This window comes from Cyrtonyx montezumae, unplaced genomic scaffold, assembly GCF_038088225.1.
Source record: "Cyrtonyx montezumae isolate F1298 unplaced genomic scaffold, pur_monq_1.0 scaffold_3, whole genome shotgun sequence".
In the NCBI taxonomy this organism is placed as follows: Eukaryota; Metazoa; Chordata; class Aves; order Galliformes; family Odontophoridae; genus Cyrtonyx; species Cyrtonyx montezumae.
The window spans coordinates 44676571-44698626 of record NW_027072034.1 but is presented as its reverse complement, the minus strand read 5'-3'; the positions used below and the strand labels follow the sequence as shown (position 1 = coordinate 44698626).

General features: G+C 37.7%; 2 protein-coding genes across 2 annotated transcripts in view; one reads left to right on the top strand and one right to left on the bottom strand.

Moving 5' to 3' along the window:
* Positions 1-1090: 1090 nt before the first annotated feature.
* On the bottom strand, positions 1091-20306 carry SYAP1 (synapse associated protein 1). Its single transcript, XM_065741395.1, has 9 exons — positions 20019-20306; positions 16482-16600; positions 14666-14732; positions 12948-13021; positions 12627-12766; positions 11622-11767; positions 6757-6815; positions 5771-5918; positions 1091-4355 (listed from the first exon to the last, which is right to left on the bottom strand). Exons 1-9 carry the CDS (start codon positions 20215-20217, stop codon positions 4228-4230), a joined length of 1080 nt encoding a protein of 359 aa, XP_065597467.1. The 5' UTR covers positions 20218-20306; the 3' UTR covers positions 1091-4227.
* Positions 20307-20585: 279 nt separating this feature from the next.
* CTPS2 (CTP synthase 2) overlaps positions 20586-22056 on the top strand; it is a 52788-nt gene continuing 51317 nt past the window's right edge. Inside the window, exon 1 of the mRNA XM_065741383.1 lies at positions 20586-20620. The gene's annotated coding sequence lies outside the window, so the exon portion shown is untranslated. The remainder of the gene's footprint in view (positions 20621-22056) is intronic.

Genomic DNA, 22056 nt, shown 5'->3' with positions numbered 1-22056 from the left:
AAAAGCTGCGTCATCGGAGTGGTGTGTTTTCCTGTGTGGTTCATGCTGATGTCACACTTCTATTCCTGAGCGAGGGCTCCAAAGCTCAGGGGCAAGACTGAAAGAGGAGCTGGATATTTGTAGTGTTAAGAACGATAGCCAGTTACAGGCTATTACACGTGTTTTTTGAAAGAGAATGCAGATGTCGTTCATGAGGGCCTGAGGGCAAATCTTCAGTTGTGCCCGAGTGGATCATCAGTCTGGGGATCCTATTAACCATGCTCTGCCTGAGCTCGTGCTGCTTTTCACACCTGCCAATACTGAAGTCCAGATAGCCAAGGTAGATTCCCCATCACACCCTAGGTTTTCAGTCTCCAAAGACGGGCAGTTCAGCCACCTCTACTGGGAATGACACAGTGGCCAGGAACCAATGCAGAGATAGATAGTTGGCTCAGGGCAGACACCTTCATGAGTTTTCCCTGCATGCACTCAGGGCCAGCAAGAGCTCAGTCACTGCTCAGCTGACACAAGACACAGAGTCCAGCAGCATGCCTGCTCTGCCAGTTCCTCCACCTTACTGAACTGATGCTCCAGTATTTCTGCCTGCTTAGGCAATGGTTCCAACTCTTTCATTCACATTCCCACTATTTGAGGCTGCTTCCCACCAAGACAGTTCACTGTTTCCATATCCACACTAAATGTATGCCAGGGCTTCTCTCCACCCAAGTAATACTCTCAGAGCAGCATTTTTCATCCACCCAGCACACGATGGGCTTGAAAGTCCTGTTATACGTGATACAAGATGCAAATTGGTGATGATACAGCATAAGCAAAACTTTGAAGTTTAAATTGCAGGCATCAACATCACAAAAGACTGCACAGCCAGCATTGACATTTCTGAAATCGGCAGGAGAAGCAGATAGCTGTAATTGATGTATTCACTGGTCATTATTTGGCTGTTAAATTGGGTCATTTCTCCTCAGGTAGGACAGCAAACAGAGTGACAGTAGTTTTATCTGGCTCAGTGTCCATGTTGAAGTATGGAAACCATCACTTAAGAGAATAAATAAAGAAAAGCAATTGCAGAGTTAAGGCTTGGTGCATTGTTACAATTTAAAGAATGCATACTAAACGTGTTTTATTTATAGCATCATATATCAAAGCAGGTATGAGATCTTTATTTTATATATGCCCCTTAATTAATCGCATTTCTCTTCTGCCTTTCCCTGCTTTGTCAGGATCACTAACACTGAGAAAAAGTAACTTTCCTACCCGTGTTGTTTTGCATTAAGCACACCTCCTAGGTACATCTGGAAAGGTTTGTCATAGCCTCATGAATCCCTCAATTAGCAAAGGAAAACTACTCACAGTCCGTCCCATAATGAAAACCACGCTTTTTTCCAAATGAAGCAAGTGATTCATTCTTCAAATGAAATTCTGCAGGGTGCTCATTAAAAATCACAGTGACAAACTAATAATAATTATTTTGGTTGCTCCTTCTCTTTCACTGGTATTTAGCTAGGAGTAATAGCTTCAAAGGACCTTATAAGTCCCTGAATATATTTAGGTACAGTAATACCTACGTTTGTCTTTGTGTGTTCTACAAGTGGGCTGTAGACCTAGGACCCAGCGTGGCTGCTATTGCTTCTCAGGGCACTGGCAACTAACCAGATGCACTTCACCTTCCTTTATGTAACAGCTGTTGCAAAGTAGGAAAGTCAGTAGTGTTAGAGTGTCCAACAGTTCAAGGATGTACCTCCCAGTCAGGTGATACGCTCCTCCACATAGGGTTATTTTCATAATACAGGAGGTAAAAATTGATGTATTGTGCTGTACTACAGTTTCTTCTGAAGGAAACTGTTCACAAAAGTTTGCTTGCTTTTCCTTGATGTTTTAAAGGACTACATTTTTTGTTACATTATCTCTACAGTTTAATATTCTATTACTTAGTTTCACAACCACCCATCTCCCTTTGGTTTCCTCCTTGATTTCATACTGTTTTCTTTTGCTGTATTTTACCATCTAAACAATGACAGTGCTTGGAATAACATTTTTAAAATAGCTTTGGAAATAAATATATTTAGGTTACAAAGGCCTACAAAATTCACCATGAAAATGAAGAGATCGACCTGTGTTCACCTTGTTACTACACAAGTGGAATCACAGAATCGCTCAGGTTGGAAAAGAACTTAAAGATCAAGTCCAACCACAACCTAACCATACTTCCCTAACAGACACTTTCTCTCCTGTCAAGTACTACACCTCAGTTTGTGGCCATTTCCCCATATCCTATCTCCACATACTGCTGAGAAGAGTCCAGCCTCATCCCTTTGCCTCCTGCTCCTTAGATATTTATTGATGTAATGATGAGATTGATTTTCAAGAAATCACAAATTTGGAGCAGTGATACTGAGCTCTGAGAATCATCCAGTGAAAACCTGGCACTGAGAGAACATAACTACTGGGATTTCATAAGTTGCGGCAGGTGTTGGTGTCAAATGGTGAAGCAGATATCCTAATGCCTCCAGCATAAATCTGTAAGCATTTGTCAAAATATGAGTAAGCATTAAACACTGAATGGTCTAAATATTAGTGAGCACAGCAGAGTCACCATTTGTGGTCTTTAGTTCCTTATGTAAGAAAGATCCTAATCCACCTCCTTATTACCACAGTACCACATGACATACTTTGTATCTGCTAATTAGAAGGGAAAGTGGACCTTAAAAGTGAAGAACACTGAAAATAAACTGTGCTTCAGATGATCTGTAGTTGGGAAAATGTACTAACAAAACGTAATAACAAAACCAATTTGAGAAACCAAACATTTACATGTTTGAAACTGTCTTCCGTGATGGAAATTATCAGCGGGCTTCTTGTTAAAATTGCTTAAATTAACAACTTGGACTAGTATTTTCTTAGCATAACTGCAGTTAAAACTACTTAGTTCTTCTCAGGATGAATGCTGAGTGAATAATTACAGCTATAATCTTTATCTCTTCACAAAGTTTTCTGCAGAATTACGTCGTTAAGACAACTGTCTGTAAGTAACATGCTTATAATTCAGCCTTGCTTAATGGACCCTACTGCATTTTACCAATTTTCCTTTGTATTCAGGACTTCATGAATGCTTTTATCATAGCTGATGACATAAACGAAAAATAGAACATTACATTTTTAATTTAAACACGTAAGGAAATTGATGTAATGATAAAAACTATAGGAAATACTCATGTCTAATACAAATTTAAATAAGCCTTTAAAGAAAACTATTTTTATTTCAATTCCATGTCTTTTTCACGCTGTGCGATAGTTCTGAAATCTGCATGTCTGAAATGTTTTCCCCTCAATACACCCTCCTTCCAAATAAATGCACCAATTTTATACATATCTACAAAAATTAATAAAGATGTCCAAACCAGCCAAAGTTCTACATAAGTGTTTCAGCACTTAAAGAAAAGCATTCAGTTTGCTCTCCTTCAGCAGAATTAAATGGAAACAAAACAGTCATCAAACAAAGGAAGAATTGAAATCAATTCTCCCTGTTGGGGAAAGGCAATATCTTAATACCATGATTTAATAAAAACAATGGGTTAATTCAAGCAGATAGGAACTCAGTTCTTATTTAAATGCTTGAATGTTTGCCTACAAATGGTATCTGATCAATAATAAATCAGCACTTCTTTTGGAATCTGAATTACTTTTTTTAAACATCAGAAATTATTTTTGGAGTCTTTATACATTCTTTGGCTACATATATTAAAGGAGAAGTTAAATACAATGAAAGCTACTAGCTACAAGTGACTCAAAATAGTACACATTTACAGATTATACAGGCATCAGAGCGTAAATGCGTAGGAAGTTATTTCCAGGGACAGAGTTATATACAACAACCATTTCTACATCCCAAACAGAAGGCTGTAGACAAACTTGAGATTCTTAGACTTGGAAATCTTGCAGAGCTTCTTGATCACCTAAGAATGCCTCAAACTGAACTGCTGCTTCGTGTTATCATTTTTACTTACTAGATATAGCCTGCAGTGTCTGTCTCTTTTTTTCATTTAAAAGAATGAAGATGTTCAGAAACTGCTCATACAAAGAACAGAAATACTGGTTGTATCCCAACATGGAATTACAACAATTCTATATTTTCTTGTCTTTTGAAGATCTTTAGGAGGCAAAATATGAAACTGGAAAATTCATATCAGTTTTCAGGAAAAGTCTGGGGTTACAGTGATCTTGTGTAAAAGCTTAATTTTCTTCTTGCAGCATTTCTTCTATTTCTTTATCCCAGTTTTCATCCCGTTTCTCCGATTCTGTCACCACTTCATACTCTTGAAGCTCTTGTTGTAATTCCTTCTCCCAATCAGCAGTCTCTTCTGCAAGAGATAAGCAACATCTTATACTATCAAATCGATCGTCACACAGTTTACTCACATAAACTAGAAACTTGAATAATTTGCATTGTCTCTCTTTTCTCTATTGAACGTTATGAATCATTCTTCAAAGCTAAAGAAACTTCAAGATGGGAAATTCCATCTTCATCTTCTGATTGACCTCAGATAGGAAAAAACAGTTTTATCAAGTGTTCCTTAGCTAAATATCTTTCTACAGACTTGTAATTTAATATGAACTGAATCTCACTTTGTGCCTTTAAATCTTGTGAGGGGAGAGGGGAAGACGTGCTATTTGGAAAATAATGGACATAAGTTTGTTGAATACACTGTTAAGAAAAAAATCAGGATCAACTACTGAGGATAATTTTAAATGTAGCCAGCATTCTCCTCACTGACATTTGCAGTTCGGCAAACTCATTTAATCCAGGTTAAAGGTAACCATAATTCATACCTCACAGCAAAAAGAAAATGAGTCAGAAGGCACTCCCGTGTTGTTAACCTGTTTAATTAACTTTGCCTGTGATATGAAAGAGCACAGGGGAGGAGACAGGTTTTTGATGTGTTACATGTTGGTTAGTACTTAAGCCTAGATATGAAGGTTGGTAAATCCACAGTCCAAGATAGTTAGGCCAGCTGAGATTTCTCTGAACAAATTACTCTTTAATGACTTATTGAAACATTTCCATAATTTCCTCAAGCTTGGCTATGTATTAGAAAAAAACAAAACAACAATTTCAGAAAACAAAGATTCTGCAATGTCCAAAACACACTGGAGAACAAGTTCTGAAAAATATCTACTGATAAAAGCGTCTTCATCGTAAATAATTCATTGTGTACAGCTAGAGCCATTATAGACTGTTTTCATCCCTTTGCCACCAATATTAGTTCTTCTGAATCACTGTTTCAGAATAAGCCTGATTTTTTCCCCTCATTTTTCTCAAGTTTGCTAATTTGTAACTGTTGCAAATGCATGCATATGTTTTACAACAAAGGCACCGGGCAAACTCAATCTGGTGCAAATGCTGACTAGTTTAACAAAATGCCTGACTTCCAAATGATGTATTTTACTCACACAATTAAATAAAGAAAAATTACATGCAGATAAGAATCTGTCAAAGAGGAAAAGGAGGAGGAAGGGCAAAAAAGTACTTCCCTGATGCTTTTATGAAAGAGCCATCTACAAACTGTTATTTGGACTGGAACTCCTCACAAAAAACCTTCAGTAAAAGACACTGATTGAGGAAAGAATTATCACTAATTTCTGCAATGTTTAATTGCAGAACATTTCATTTTTGATAAAGGGCCATGAATCTACTTTCCTAAATGTAATTACAGTACAAATATAGATATAATATCTTAGAATTACTGTATTTAAGACAAAGAACTAGTAGTTTTACCTTCTACTACTGAGGTCTCTTCTTTCTTTTTGTCTAACACCAGCTGTTCCATTTCTTTTCTTAGGTCTTCTTGATTCAAATTACAGGCATCAAAAGCATCACTCACAAATTCTGATACACCTGGACTTGTGGAAATTTCTTCCTCATCCTAGAATAAGATAGTTTTATATAAAACTTATCCTAAAAGTAGGACACAGAATGGCACCAATACAAACTTTCACTCATGCAACTGACTGCCCTCCAGTTGCAAACCAAAAAATAAACCAAATTCTGTTTTTGTATTGTTGAGAAACAATAATAAACTCCTAAGTAGCTTAGAAATGCACATAATGGACTGATATTAAACACTGCCCATAATTCAGTAATAGTTTTCTACACGCAGAAAAGGGATTGAGAGGACCATTCTTTGGAAATCTTCCCAGCCTAATTCAGTCCATCGCATATTACTGCCAAGTGAATACACAGCTCTGCTTTTGCCATGAGTGTTCTCTGGCACAGATTTCACAACTCAGAAATGAACAAGGGTCATTAGGTGTCTAAGTTAATGGCTTTGCAGTACCAAAGCTACTCCTACTGTTGCAATAAGATAACATTGCTATGGTAATGTATGATTTAGATTTCCTGTGCTTAAGATTGACACTGGACAAAACACAGCACACACATATATTTTTAAATATGCACCCCTTATGTTTAAATATAATGCAAATCTTCCACTTGCAATGCTTTGGAAATGTTCCTTCATATGAAAAAAACAAAACAACATCCTTATTATTACAATGTGCAGGATATTAATGAAAGCATACTTCAGATATATTGCTGTTTCTACTACTGAAAATGAGTATCACAATAGAACAACAGTCTGGTGTTAATGTACTGTCAGATATTATTATACTTTCATCCCACAACTTATTCAATAGGATGGATAATTATTTAAGAAATGACAGTTTCACATAACAAATATCAAGCAGAAACATAAGCATTTTTACCTCTTGAGATTTTCTCTGAGGCTTTATTGTTACAGGTGGTGTTTTTGGCCGTATTGTCTCTAGCAAGAGAGAAAAAATGGTAATTACATTTAAATATAAAAGATCTCATTTATTCTAAATAGCTGTTAAGTATATAAGGAAACATTTTATTTTAAATTTTAAGGTAATCTGGTGGTCAAAGGCTGAATTCAGCAACAAAAGCAAAAATGGAGGCACAAACGTATATTTTTAACTAAGTAAGACAAATTCAGCAAATCATTTTTGTATTATGAATCCAAAGTTAAATTACAGGAACCCTCCTGCCCCACTAAACAATGCAAAGAACCACAGAAATAGGAAGAACGCCATCTATAAAATGCTCACAAATAGCATCCCATGCTGCAAGATCTTTGAAGTTACAAAGGTGTAGACTTGCTCAGGAAATTACTAATTGTTACCACTTATTGCAGAACTTCAAACTCCCTTGCCTGTGTAGCTCTGACATAGGCATTAGTTAGCTCTTAGCTAACAGCAGACTATATCTGCATGCATATCTCTAAGCCACACTGCAAAGTCTTACCTTATTTCACACAGGCTGAAGTCACTGGAACAAACTCTAGAAGCTGTTCTGAGTTTTCAGATTAAGCTCACTGTATGTTCTTAATTTAGTAGCATGGTGCAAAGGAGATACTGACTGCTTACAAAGATTGATAGATCTTTTTCTCAGAAAAAGAACACCCCAGCTTTTCTGCCAACATGACTAGTCAGGTAGAAGAATCACAGTAATGAGCCAAGTGGCTACAAGAACAGTTAATGTGCAGGGCAAGTTGCAGTCCTAATGTAGTGCTTGCTTAGCAGCTTATTTGTTTAAACTTGCAAAACAGCTGTGAACTTGCAGCTGTGTTTATTGCAGGTGGATCTTCCCTGCTTACCCAGTGATTTTTGAAGAACTTTTTTCAGGTTTAATTTCCAAGATCAGCTCTAATTAAAATAATTCTCTAATTGGTAGCTGTTTGCTGCTTGTAAAGCTCATCTACTCAATGGCCACTGCCCTGTCATATCCTCTTTCCTCCTTCCCCACCCTAATCTTCATAGGATTTGTTATTGTATCCAACACTGTGTCCAAGAAGGCTCCACTATTCCTGGCTGGGGGAGGCTAAAGAACATGGCACTACACTTTTTGTTCTTCAGTGGTGAGTCCCAAAACACTGGGAAAGAGATGCCTCAAGCTCTATTGCCTTTTCTCATGAAGTTCTGTGCTGGGCCAAGCACCAATCCAGTGTTTCTAACACATCATCACTGCTCTGGGCTGATGACGATACAATTTCATTCCCAAGTAAATGGCTCTGCCAAGAGAAGGAGCAGAACTTGGCATTTTGTTACAGAACATATAGGCACATGGCTTCTAGGTCAGAATATGGAATGCTTTCCATTTGTTCCTTTTATTTCCCCTTAACTGTTATGACTGACGTGAAACTTTGTGAAAAGAACATGCAAGGAAGGGACAGAAATAAAATGGAAGGCAATTAATTCTATTTCATAGACATCAGTCAGCTTTGCGAAAACACTGAACATTATGAGAAGTTACCAACAGGCAATTACTCCTAGTTTTAGCTTCCAATTAGTGAATCCAATCTTCAAAAGATTACATAAAATAAAACAGATAACTCAGAGCTCTCCAAACCTACACGTGTTGAAATAAAACAAAATATATATTTACTATAGTTTGTAAATATATCTCTGCCATTTCACAAAATATAGTCACTGGGGCAGTAAATCTATTTGCAAATCCTATACTGGTCATCTGAATCATATGAAATCCTTAACAGGTCAAAAGGTGATGCATGTTTTTTTGTTCCTAAGTGCAAAAATGCTTCATTTTCAGTCATAATGGTAAGTTCTACTAAAAGAGCTTTTTAGGTATTATCCAGCAACTTCAACTGGAAATTTCCAGGTGCTCCATCTCTCCTGTAGAGTTGAGATGCTTCCATTAAAACAGCTGTGGCTCAGCAAATTTGAGTACTGCACTGTTTAAAAAGCAAGGCTCTAGGAACTCATAGTTCCAAGACTTTAAATTTAAACACACATTTAACTTGTGTAAAGAAAATGTTCCGCATTGTATTCAATGACAAAAACCCTTCTATGTCACTAGACCATGAACCACAAGACTAACAGCTTTCTTTTCTCTAAAATAGATTTACTGTAGCAATGAAATGCAGAAATAGAAATCAAAAAGCTCAGTAAGGAGAATACTAAAAGGAAGCAGACTCCTCAAGTAATAAGTTTACAAACAACAGTGAATGAAATCTCTTCTGAGAGACCTTATGTTTTCTGATTTTTCCAAATGCAACCTTTTCCACTATATAAAGAGGACTTAAAGACAGTAGTAAGTGAAAAGATCCAAAACAAAAATCTACTGTAAGGCACTAAAAAAAAAAAAACAGATATGATAGTCACTACTCTACAACACAGTCTGTCAGTTGATGTAACAAAAAATCCAAAGGAAACAAAATTCAAGAAAATAAAAAAAAGAAAATGCACACAAACCAGAATGATCACTGTAATCTCTAACTAAAATCAAGAAAATGATATCAAGACATTTAGAAACCTGTTAAGTGCAGTCAGTGAGAATCCCAGTGATTTTCTGAGTTGCCTAGCACTTGTAGAGGGTAATAGTAAACAAAAGTTGCTCATAGAGAAAGTGACAAAAATGGGAGATGAGTATGGTATGTTTGTAAAAGGACTATGACACGAACAGTTAATTGAGAAACAAGCCTAAACAGAGCCTGACAAAGAAAGGCAAAGAAAGAAAATGTCTGCTCTGATAAGAGTTAGCACAGAGCATTAAAAAAAATAGTTCTTTTACAGAAGGAAAAAAAAATTGCAGCCTCCAGGAAACTTGATCCTGGTGAGATTATTCCTAGTTACGCCTGCTAAGAAGTAACTGGATGTGGACATCTTCCTTGTGTTTAATCTGTTTTTTTCTCCTGTCCTCAGACATCAAGTTATATGAAAATTGTAAAGAATTAGCATCCTCAAGACTGATTTCTTGAATTATTCACCTTTCTCAATCTAGCTTTTATAACTGTTGTCCACTTTACCATTCCTGAAAGAATAACCTTCTGGTCCACATTTTAAAAAGCACAAGACCTGAACAAGCACATGAAAAATGTTATGAAAAAAATATCGGAAATACTAACTAATACTAGTTATCATCAATACTACTACACATCTTGTTTGATTTCCAAGTAATGTAATTAAGTATTAAAAAAAGTCAAGAAGTTCAACTTGAAAGTCACTTGTCAGGTAAGGATGAAAAAAAAAGTGAGTGGAATAGGAACAGAAGGATTCAACCAATAAACAAAACCAAACAGCACAGAATAAATGGGTAGGAGAGTATCTGCTGAAACAGCTGCCACCATCCCATGAAGGCAGGGAAGATAACATCATTAGCAGTGTCAAAATCATCAGTGAGAATACAACTATGGGAAGAAGACTCCATCAGCTCCATTTCACTTTTCTCATTCTAGATGGGGACCCTGCCTATGCTAAGACACAAACTTTGACAGAACAAGATAAAGTGACAACATAGGCAATCATTTAAAAAAATAATCTTGAGGAAACTATAACCCTTTTTTTGAAGAAAGTATATTCTATACAACATCCCACCCCAGCTCTGTTATCCCCCTGATAACTCCCCCCCTCACCCCAAGGTTCAGCTGCCTGTATCCAAGGAACCAAGGCCCAGCTGAGCAGACTCGGTTCAAACTACACAGAAAATTAGGAACTTGTGCAAAAGGGCTGTGAGAAGGTACATACAAAAATAGGAAAGGTGAAATTACAAACTGAAGGAGATTTACAAAGATGGGATCAATAGCAGTGCAGAACTTGAGAGGAAAAATAAAAGTATGGAAAGACATAGTATCTGAAAGAGGGAAAAGGGAGTCAGCTTGACACTGATCAGTCGGTAGACAGTCAAGCTGTCAATGTCATCAGGACACCAGCACTGGTGATTTGATGACAGTTTTTTTTATGTTGGGAGGATTTGTAAATCTGCTCCACTAAGGTAAAGCAAAGGCGTCCTCCTGCCCAACGCCTGCCCAACCTGCAAAGATTCCTCAGGGGTGATGAGTGTACTCAGACTATGATTTTATAAGCTATGACTGTGTCTTATCCAGACTGCTTTATATTCTAAAGCTGCTCTTATTCCTGTTTGCAGAATGTGTCTTGCTGTAGGTAAAGATGCCCAGTGTCTCAAAAGATGATCAGTAACTATATAATGTATAAATTGATCAGTGTGACTGAGAAAGCCTACATTAAGTGGCTTGTTCATTTCAAAGCCAAATCTCAAGTAGCCTTACCTGCCCATCTTACTCCAATTATTTAATACAATGCATGCTTTTCCATGTCCTACACATTTGCCTCCACCACCACAGTAATTATACCCCCATATCACTAACTTATTTCCATCCAGCATGAGGCTTATGCAAAAAAAACAACATGTGCTTAGACAACTGAGAGCAAAGTGCATGCCAGCTGGCTGTGTTGGCTGTTGCCTTCTGTCTGACAGGTGAACCAAAGCTACCTCTGGCTTCTGACAGGTCAAAATAGAGCACCAGAGACCACTAGTGGCTGAGATGTGTTACAAATCAAGTACAACATCTCATCTCTTGGGACTTGCACCATTATGGCAAAGTTGGCTGAAATTGGAAAACCTGTTTGAAAGCACTCAGAACCCCCTTTTCCCATCTGAAGAAACAGACTGAGCATAGTGAGAAAAGTCCTGATTTCACATAAAATCCAGGAGAAAAATCCTGGCACCTGATACATATGGTCAGTGGACATATTAAATTAATAAGTGGTGACAGTACAAACCCTTTCCATACCTGTCAGTTGACTATCCTCTTCTCTGCCTTTGTTTTCCTCTTTTCCTACTGCTTGCTGTTGAGCAGCAAGTGCAGTGAGTTGTGCAGACTGTTTAATTAGGGATACTCTGTAGAAATAATTTCTCCAGAACACCTCCTCCTTTACACTAGAGAGAAAAAACAGATTTGACTACTACACATGGAAACATGGTTCCTCTTGCCATCTACCAATTAACTGAAAGGAAAGAAGGAATAAGCAGAACTGTCACAAGTAAGAACTTTGACATGTGATATAAACAATTTAAAAAATAAAATCAATAAAAATTTAAAAAAAAGCATTTTTTTTCCCTCCCATCCTCAGACATGGAAACTAATACTGGGAACTCCTAGTTATCAAGAATGCTGACTTGTGAAACAAGTTTAGAGAGCAGAACCTTGGATGGGACAACAAAGGAGAACAAAACTGGAATAAAACTGGGATCAAGAAGCCAGACTGGAACAGGCTATAAGTACTGTGATGCTTAAGGATATTTTAGTTGGGTCTGCTGGAAGGTGGTTACAACAAAGAACAATTCTCCCTGTTCCTCTTGCTTGCAATAGTACTGTTTTTTTTTTGTTTTTTTTTTTTTGCTATTTCTCTAGGGGTCCTCTGACCATCTGTAATCACTTCTTTGAGGTGTGAATTACACCACTTCGATACAAAAAACAAAAACCTGTTGCTGCATTTACCATTGGTTGGGAAATAAATTTTCCATTTAACACAGCAGACCTAGAAAAAAATTAAGACCCCTCCCATACTGAAATCAAAGGGTCCTTAGTAGTTCTGAATTTCTGACTTCTGCACCTTCCCTTAATTGCTGAACTGCAACGCACATGCAGTATTTTATGCATTTGAAATGGGCAGATACAAAATACAGAGGAAGTAGATACCAAAAGAATTGAAGGAAGAAGATAAAAATAATAACATACAGATATATGCAGACACACTGAAAGTGCAATGATAATATTCAGTAAAAAATTACTTACTGTTTAGGAACGAGATCAAACCTCATCCTATTGAGAAGCTGATCTTCTTGTAACATCACCATTGCAACAGGGTACATTTGATCAAAGTCAAAATTAAACTGAACACCTGCTGGAGGATCCCGCAGAAAATTTCGTTTATCCTTTGAAAAACATATTACAGTCATTAACTTACACCAGAAAAGGGATATCACATTTCACAAACAAGACCAGCAAAGCTTTCCTGTTTCTGACAAAATTCTATTATACAAAAAAAAAAAAAGCAAATCCTTCTATAAAAATGAAAAATCATATTTTTGACCTTATAGTAAACAAAATACTTACTGCTGATAAGGCTAGTATTTGTTGTTGAATTGTCTCTTCCTCATTGCTGTCTACCCAAGGAGGAACTGCTGCTTCTGTTATTGAAAGGAGGAAAATACATTTGTGTTTGTGCAATTTAGAGGGAAAAACAGTCACAAAAATAAGCAGACTTGCATCACTATGTTAGTTCATTGTTTCTTTTTCCTAAACTAAGCTCAAGTCATAAGATGTCCATATGATCGCTCTAGGCACAGATCCTGATTTAGCAGAGCTAAACAATACTTTAAATAGTTGCTGACTTTTATCATTGTAAAACAAAATCTGGGTTTGTTCCCTGCGTGTTCAGCCAGAACTTAACTGCCTCCTAGTTTAATTACTGTGGTAAAAGCTATGTAACTGGGTAATCTGGCTGCCAAAAGCAACTTCTAGATTCACTTGAAGCATGCAAACTTTGCCTAAATTAAGCTTTCAAAATAATTTACTGGTATTTTTATTTTCCAGTACTCAGAGGACACCAATTCTTTACTGAAGGAGAAAAATAATTTAAGTTTATTATAAATTATAGCAAATTAAAAATGGAATAAATATACTGCAGTTGACCTGCTTTGTACACTTGCAGATACTTACAGAATATTTCTGTAGGCTGTACACACACAAACTATCCTAGATGTACAGAAATCTAGACATCTATTCAACATCAATGTAAATTCAGCCTGGAGAGATACTATAACTCATATGAACCAGTTAATAAATAACTACTGTGCATTAAACTATGCATTTTTGTCTGTGCAGCTGACATAAGCAAGTTCTTACACAGATGGATTCCCATATGCTGATGCTTCTTTCCAATAGGGCATCTCTGTCTCCCCTTTACTGTCAATTCAGCTACGTATTTTCACAAAACACATAGAAATATTTTAGAAGATGTCAAGGTTTACTGATAGATACAACCGTCAGCATGATAACATAAGTGGTATTTCAAGAGCTAAGTACTAACATACTACCTACAGACAGTATGAAAAAATTTATCATGATCCATTTACTATCAGCACATTTTCTAAGTTAACACTAAAGCCACTGATCATTCAAATTGTAACATCACTGTATTCAGTTGAACACTATAAAAGAATAACACTGTGATAAAGCAAAAAGAAAAAAGTGCTTGTTTTGAAGTTTTAACTGGTTCACCAATTTCAGTAGCTCCTAGGCAGATAATTCAAAGGATCTAGATCATAGATAATTACAAAGCAAATGAGGTGTGGGAAAGCAGAAGAACAATTCTGCCTTTAATATAAACAGCACAACTATTCCTACAGCATCTCATTAGACACTGGAATGTAATTCCTAACCCATGTTTTCCATTTCATTATGAAATCATGATATGATTGATAAAGCTCAAAGGAAAATTAACCAGCATAACAGTTTTCAGTAAATACAGACTTAAAATTCAAAACAAGCATAAGAGATCAGCTTTGCCAGCATACTGATCTTCCAGTTGATTTTAAAAAGCTGAGTTTGGTTAAAAAAACAAACAAATCTAACCTTACTAGATAAAGTAACAATGACATTGCTTAAAAACATCGCCCTCCTATCCCACAGGATAAATTAAGTTTGGCCATACAAATGTTTCCTTACACAGAAATGTGATGGGTTGTGCTTAGAGACAGCTCAAATATCCAGATACCTATAGAATTTTAATTTATGTTACATCATGTGTTACTCAAAATAGCGTACATTACCTGATTTTTTTATTTGCTGTTCTTGGACAAATTTCTTTTGTTCCTTCTGAAAGTCTCCAATAATTGTCTAAAATAAAAATCAGGGATCTCAGTAAGTGATATATATACACACACATACTCTCTCAAAGTAATATTTATAGTTTTACCAAGTTCAGTGGATGAAAAACAAAAAAATCTCAACTTATGGACTTAAAACGTCAACATATTTACCTCTTTGCATATGAAAGAGAGACAAAAACTACTGCCTGCTTTCACCAACACTTAAAGATACCCTTGGCCTTGTATTAAGAAACATACCCACTGCAATAAATCAGACCTATAAAATAGTTAAGTATGACTTTCAGAATGCATGCTTAGCTGAAATCAAATAATTTCTCCATCTGTTATATTGATTATATTAATGTACATCACAAGACTATGCTCAAGAAACATCCTATAAAGAAATTAACATTGAAAAATCTGGGAGTGGTCTCAGAAGAGTTATATACTTGATGTAAAACAGCACTGTACATTTTACAGTGAAATGTTTAGGGATTTCAGAAGCAGGAATGCCATAATCTATGTAACAATGTGAATATTGTTTTGTATTTGAAAAGCACGGAAAGGAAAAAAAAAGGAATGATACTGGAAATTAGATGTGAATACTTAAACCTACTTTAAGACACCAAATGTACATTTCATTCAAGGACCCAGCATTCTGGCTTTATGTTAACATCAATGAGAGAACTAATGTAATGCCTATGATAAGAATAGATCACTGTGGTTCCCTCTGGTTCTGAGTTACCTGCGTTTTTATTATTTACAGAATAGAAATTTTATATGTTGTAAGAGAAAAGCATTAGGATGCTATGGAAGCTAGAATTCTATTTTTCCTGTACATACACATTTTAGTCAAATTAGGGAATTCACGTTACCTGAAGAACAAAAATGCACGATAACAGTATTTTAGGCATGAGAAACTGTGCTAAATACCTGCAGTATATTTGATAAACATTACTGCTTCTGCTGCAGGAGGAGGGAGTTGGCTCCATCCTGCATTCTGACACTTGAGGATGCACACACTCACCACACCTGGGTTGTTTTTGTCCAGTTTCCTTCCCCTTCAAAGCTACCTTTGCTCACAAACAGAACACTACAACATACTGACTGCTTTACTTTCCCCTCCCAAGTTCATGACTAAAGCACTGGAAGAACACTTGCTGCAGAATTTAAACAATTGGAGCCAACAGCCAAGAGCTCAGAGAACAACAGAACATTGTCAGGGTAAGAGCAAAAGATAAATGCCAGGGTAGGGGAGAACAGCATCATAGTAAACTTTTTCAGTTGCACACTGGTCTTACTAAAACAGACACATGTAGCTCTAGGGCCTTACTATACAAAATCCACAAAACTGATCTAATTCTGATTCTTGCTTTAGAGATGCATTTAAGACACAGTGGCTATAGCATTTCTTCCCTCTTAAGTGGAAAAAGAAAATTGATTACATCCAGGTATCTGCAGCCACCTGTCTCTGATTTCTTCAGCCTTTCGTGCTATTTCAGCACACACGTATTTTGTGTTTACTAATTTTCTTTCTCCAGTACATTTACGTCCTGAAGAAAATGAGCACTGGTGCAGCACTGACTAAAGCAGAGCTGACCATTGCACTTTTACCCTGAACAAAAATTTTGGTTACATCATTTATAATGACATGAGATATCTGCTATTGAAATACACATTCCTAATGTCAGCTTTAAGAAATTTTACCACAAGCCAGACTTCCTTCACAACAGTAAGCAAGCAGATCTTTCAGATCAAGAGTTGAGAAATAAAATACCTTATCAATGATACTGTCGATTTTCCCTTCTTCTACAGATTTCTTAATGGTCTGTGCTGTTTCGGCAACGGATTCAGATATCTTTTTTGTAGCAGCAGTAGCAAAATTGAAGAGGTAACCTTCAATATAGACAAGAAGAAAAACAGCTGAAAAAAGATCTCTCTTCATCCAAGACTGGTACTAGATTTTCCTATTTGAAGTCTTCCTTCTGAATGAGTTAACTCAGCTTCTAAACTACAAAGGACTCCTATTTAAAAACCCATCTATCATTTTCTAGCTCACACGCTCTTTAGTGATGATCGAACTGTTAAGCTGGACCAAAACTTTCTGTAAATCAAATCATTATACTTGACAAAAAACAAAACATTGATTACTAAATCAAACATTCCTAATATCTCAATACACTGCTTTCCATTACATTTTTCTGAAACAATGCTTCTTTCATAATTTCACTTATTTCTGTCTTCAAGTAATAAAATACCTCTAGCAACAGTACTAAAACAATTATATTTTGTAGAAAATCAACGCAGACAGTAAAGTCTCATGAAGTGAGACAACAAATGCATGAGAAAGTTTTGGTAAGGAACACTTCAGATTCCTTTAAAATTCTTTAGAGAGAAGCTTGCCCTTCTCTACTTTGGACTGTCCTCTTTAGAGCTCCATTAGAAACAAGGTGATACTCCTTATTCCTCTGAACAGGTTTAGAACTAAGTAGCACGGGCAGTTACCCTGTACTGTTAAGTTTTACTTAAAGGACTTTGAATGAACTTGTGAAGATAAGCAGCAAGACCCCTAACAGGAACTTTTAGAAATAATAAATATCAGTATATTGATACAGGATCTTAAAACGACACTGTTTATTTCTCAGATAATAACATGATGCCACAAGCACTTCATTACATTTAATCAGTCGTATTTTTACTGTAATATCACTGTTATAGCATAAATGCCATAGTAAATAATATAATGCCAGGGTTAAAAGAAATGAAGAAGTAATAGAGAATCTAAGCTGCAAAAAAATGTGAGTTCCTTGTAGGTTAGAAACATAAAAAATGACCTTAAGATGTTAAAAGCAATTCAATTGTTCTAACACATTTGTTCACCACAGGTAGAATGAGGTTCATTCATGTCACCTTCTGGAAAGCTGACTGTTGTTCTTTGGACCATATATTCTTCACATTATCACCAAATCAACACTGAAAAATGCAAAGGTCTATCCATGTCTGCCAGCAAGCCAATTTTTTTTTTTAATTTATAAACTTGTTTCTATCACAGATTTGTGGCAACTAGAAGTAAACTTCCTCCTAGCATTTGCTAGCAACTTTATCTGTTTATCAGGCTTTACATCTCATCACATGCTTTCTTTTTCTTTTTTTTTTTTTAAAGTCTATCTTCTACTTTTTGCATAGAGATATATAGCATCACCCCTCAGAACAACAGAGAATACAACAGCCTACTGGGCTGTTTCTTCCCCACAAGCTTATGTTGCTTCTTCTATGTATCTCTGGAAACTTTCTAATATTCAAGTGCTTTAGGTGCAAAAGTTTCTGAAACATTCGCTGCCTGGCAACTTTTTGGTATCATTGAGCAAAGAATTCTGGGCCAGCCCTGAAAACAGCCTGAAGAGCAAAACACTTTTTTTTCATTAAGGACAAACTGCATATTCTTCTTATGCTAAGGTACTTAGAAAAACCCAGCAAAAGGTGGTACTTAGCCTAGAAGAATAGTATTAGTAGTGGGAAAACAACGCTTCCACATCTGAATGAACAAGAAAGCTTAATTCCCTCTTAGAAACCCATGTCTGGACTAAGAATGTATATCTAGCAATATTTCTATCACTAATTTCTATTGATTAACTCTTCCAACAATTGTAATGATATAATAACAAGCAGAAAAAAAGAGTATGCAAGGCTTCAGTTTTACCCACAACATTTATTACATGCTAGAAGAGTCTCACTCACAGCTACCTTGGCTGCCAGATGTACAGATGTTTCTGGAGACATTATCTGTTACAAAAGCAGCCTCCAAATCCATACAAAAAGGCCTTTCCAGCAGAGCTTTCTTTGGTGACACGGGCAATGAATACACACATCGCTGTACCAAATCCTTACTTCTATAGCAAACTAAGGGATAGATGTTTTTGTCAGTAACACTATATTTTTTCTTCCGAAAATTCGAAGTACCCTCCTGGGCAATCAGAGTAGATTAGGACCTACTTACAAGAACAACCAGACATCTGATCGATCCATACAGACAATTTGCTGCATTTCAGAAAGCTCAAGATAACTATATTAAAGAAAAAACTCAGACTGATGTCTCAGAAGACACTGAGAATTGGTTAAAAAACAAAAAAAAACCCCACACACTCAGTACAGAGCTACATTTTGTATTAATTTTACCTCTACTAGTAATGCCGAATTCTCACCAACAGCCAACTATACTCCTACCTCACTACAAATGAGTTCAACAAATAAAATCAAGAACACATTACTTTCCTATGAAGTATTACAGAAATGCCTACACCACTTCATGAAGTGCATTATTCCATATGCATACACCATTTCTCTCATAGCAACTACAGAATGGGTACTTAAAGAAATGCTGTTCATTTAGTAAGAGATGATAACCAAAAGGAACACCTGAAGCCATTTGTTTGTTTATATTTTAAGCATCCAACAAATTTAACACAGTGTTTTTTGATACCCAGGGAGGCAGCATCATTTAATACAGCAGAGAACAGACAGCAGGTCCCTCTTGTTACCAGTAATTGTTAATTGAAAGGAATGTCTGAGAAACAAGCAAGCTAAACAGCATATCAGAGGTGGTACCAGAGGAGTAGCACACTTTCAAACTTCTGGCTTTATCAGTTACATAGGATTGCTTGAGAGCTATAGAAGACAAGATGTACAGAAAACTCAATGTTATGATTAATACATACATATATTGCCCATTAAGAAATGTCTCTCCTAAAGGAGAGATGCAAAATAGTGATTCAAGAAAACATGAAATAAAAAGGAACTGTGAAAATGACTGAGATAATTTCTGATCTCGACTAACCTGACCCAAATTATCATTTACATCTGGAAAGATATGCTTTGGGGCTTGTTTTGCTCATTTGTTTACTTTTTAAGTATTTTGGTCACCCTGTGTTTACTTTGCATCACGAAACAAGATACATTGGGCTTTTAACTACCGACAAATAAGACAGCTCTTTACGTTTAAGCTTAAGCCTACATGCAGTTGTTTACTTCGGTTACAGCTCAATGCCAACAAGAAACACCAGGGGACTGTGCTCTAACCATACACTAAGCAGATCTGCCTTCACTCCTGCAGCTATTCCGCCTTACTCTCACCATAACATGGGAGATTTGCTTCTTTAAGGCTACGTTATTACTATTTCCGAGAAGACGCATCGCTGCGCTCCCGGGACACGTCAGACAAGAAAGAAAGCTGTTTTTTCAGCTCAGCCTTTCCCTAGCACGAAGCCTCCCACACCGCCTTGTACGTGGGCCCAGCGGGGCGGGCCGGGACACTCACTGCCGAATCCCTTGGCCTGGTTGAGCAGAGCGTCCGTATCCTCCTGCGGCTCCGCCCGCTCCTGGCTCTGCTCGGCCGGCTCCGCGCCCAGCTGCTGCTCCTCCACCACCTCCGCGGGGCCGCTCCCCTCCTCAGCTGCCAGCAGCTTCTCCTCGCCCGCCCGCTCCAGCCCCAACCAGCTGCCTAGGCCGCGCAACATGGCGCGGGGCGGCCGCGCAGCCGACGATTAACGGGCGCTCCGGCGGGCAAACCCCGCTCTCCACACGGACACCCGTTCAGCCCGATCCTTCCGCATACGTCACTTCCGGCTGAAGGGGGCGGGGCTTGGAGTAGGGGGCGTGGCCAGGCTTGCCGCGGGCTGGGAAGAGTGCGGTGAGGTTAGGTGTGAGGGGAGCTGCCCGGCTGCGTGTTCACCTTCTTGTGTGGAAGGTAACACCCCGCCGGCGGCTCCGCGTCCCTCGGCTCCAGAGGAGGAGCCGCTTCTCCCTTCGGGGCTGTGCGAAGCTCTGTGGTGCGTCGCGGGCCCGCCCCCGTCCCGCGTGGGGCGTTCGCAGGTTCTGGTATGGGGGTAAAACGGGCCTGACGGCCGCCCCGCGTACTGCGTGAGTACAGGAATTGGAGCTCCTCGTCGGGGTGTGCAGACACAGGATGAGGGGGAATGGCTTTACGTGAAAAGAGGAGAGATTAAACGCTGGGGGGAGTGAGTCTCGAAGTGGCACGTATTAAAGGTTTATAGTTATCATTTCTTTGTTCCTCAGTTTCTTGCTTTATGTTACTCTAAAGTTGTGTCATTATGTTCCCACGTTGTGAAGGAAATGAAAGGGAACTTCCTTCTTACTGTTTTCTTTTTCTGCTTATTTTGCTTTTACTTTGGTGGTTGTGGCCTCCCTGTTGTTCATGCTGGCAAAGAAGGAATACTCCGTTAATTTCCTGCTATCCATTGTAAAAGCATTGACAACGAGCATTGTTACCTTCTTGAGCTCTGCCAGCTGCAGGTCTAGGTCTTATTTCCATTAATTAATATTATCAGAGGAGAAGTTATTAACTCAGAGAGCCATTCCAACTTGATTTATCATGAACACTTTCAGATCATGTTCCATTGCACATTGCTTTGAGCAAATTGCATACTTAAGTAAGGCAAGGTTATTTTTGACCCTAGAACTTTAGCTTTGTGGCATGTTATGCTGTCGCTGTGTAAGAATTACTCCAAGGATTAGCCCCCAGATTTGCCTGAATGTAATCTAAATGCAGTTATGGGTGAGTTGTATTCAGCATTTGTTTATTTCAGGTGGGCTGGACAATTATGCTATAGGTTTTCACATATAATCTATATAATCTGCTATGAATTAGGATGGTTGGAGCTTTATCAGTTCATGCCCCAAAGCTGAAGTGGAGCCTTACCGCTCTCTTAGTAAAGAATTTCCTCCTCTTTTCATTGAAAGCCATTCCCACTTGTCCTATCACTACACTCCCTGATGAAGAGTCCCTCTTCATCTTTCCTGTATGCCCGTTTAGCTCTTGGAAGGCCAGTATCAGGTCTTTCCAGAGCCTTCTCCGAGCTGAACAATTATAACTTTCTCAGCCTTTCTTCCTAAGAGAGATGCTCCAGCCCTTTGATACCTCTCTTGGCCTGTTCTTCTAATGAATCTACCTCTTTCTTAGTTTGAGGGCTTCAGAGCTGAATACAGTACTCCAGATGGAGTCCTGTGAAAGTGGAGTAGAGGGAGAGAATAATTTCCATCAATGTGCTAGCTACACTGTCATGTTTTTTTGTTCATTTTTTACCACTACTCATAATTGCAGTTACCCCTTTTAAAGGGTCATTTATCACAGAATCACAGAATTGTAGGGATTGGAAGAGACCTCTAGAGATCCCTATCATTTATTTATCTTTGTTGTCTTGGAAGCTAAGACATGGGCAGGTTGGACAACTGAAGGCCACGTGAAAGAGCTCTGTGCTCTGCAAGGTTGCAGTTCTGACTTTATGTTCCTATTGTGTGTCATAACTTTGAATGCTTCTCTAACTCTGAAATTTAAA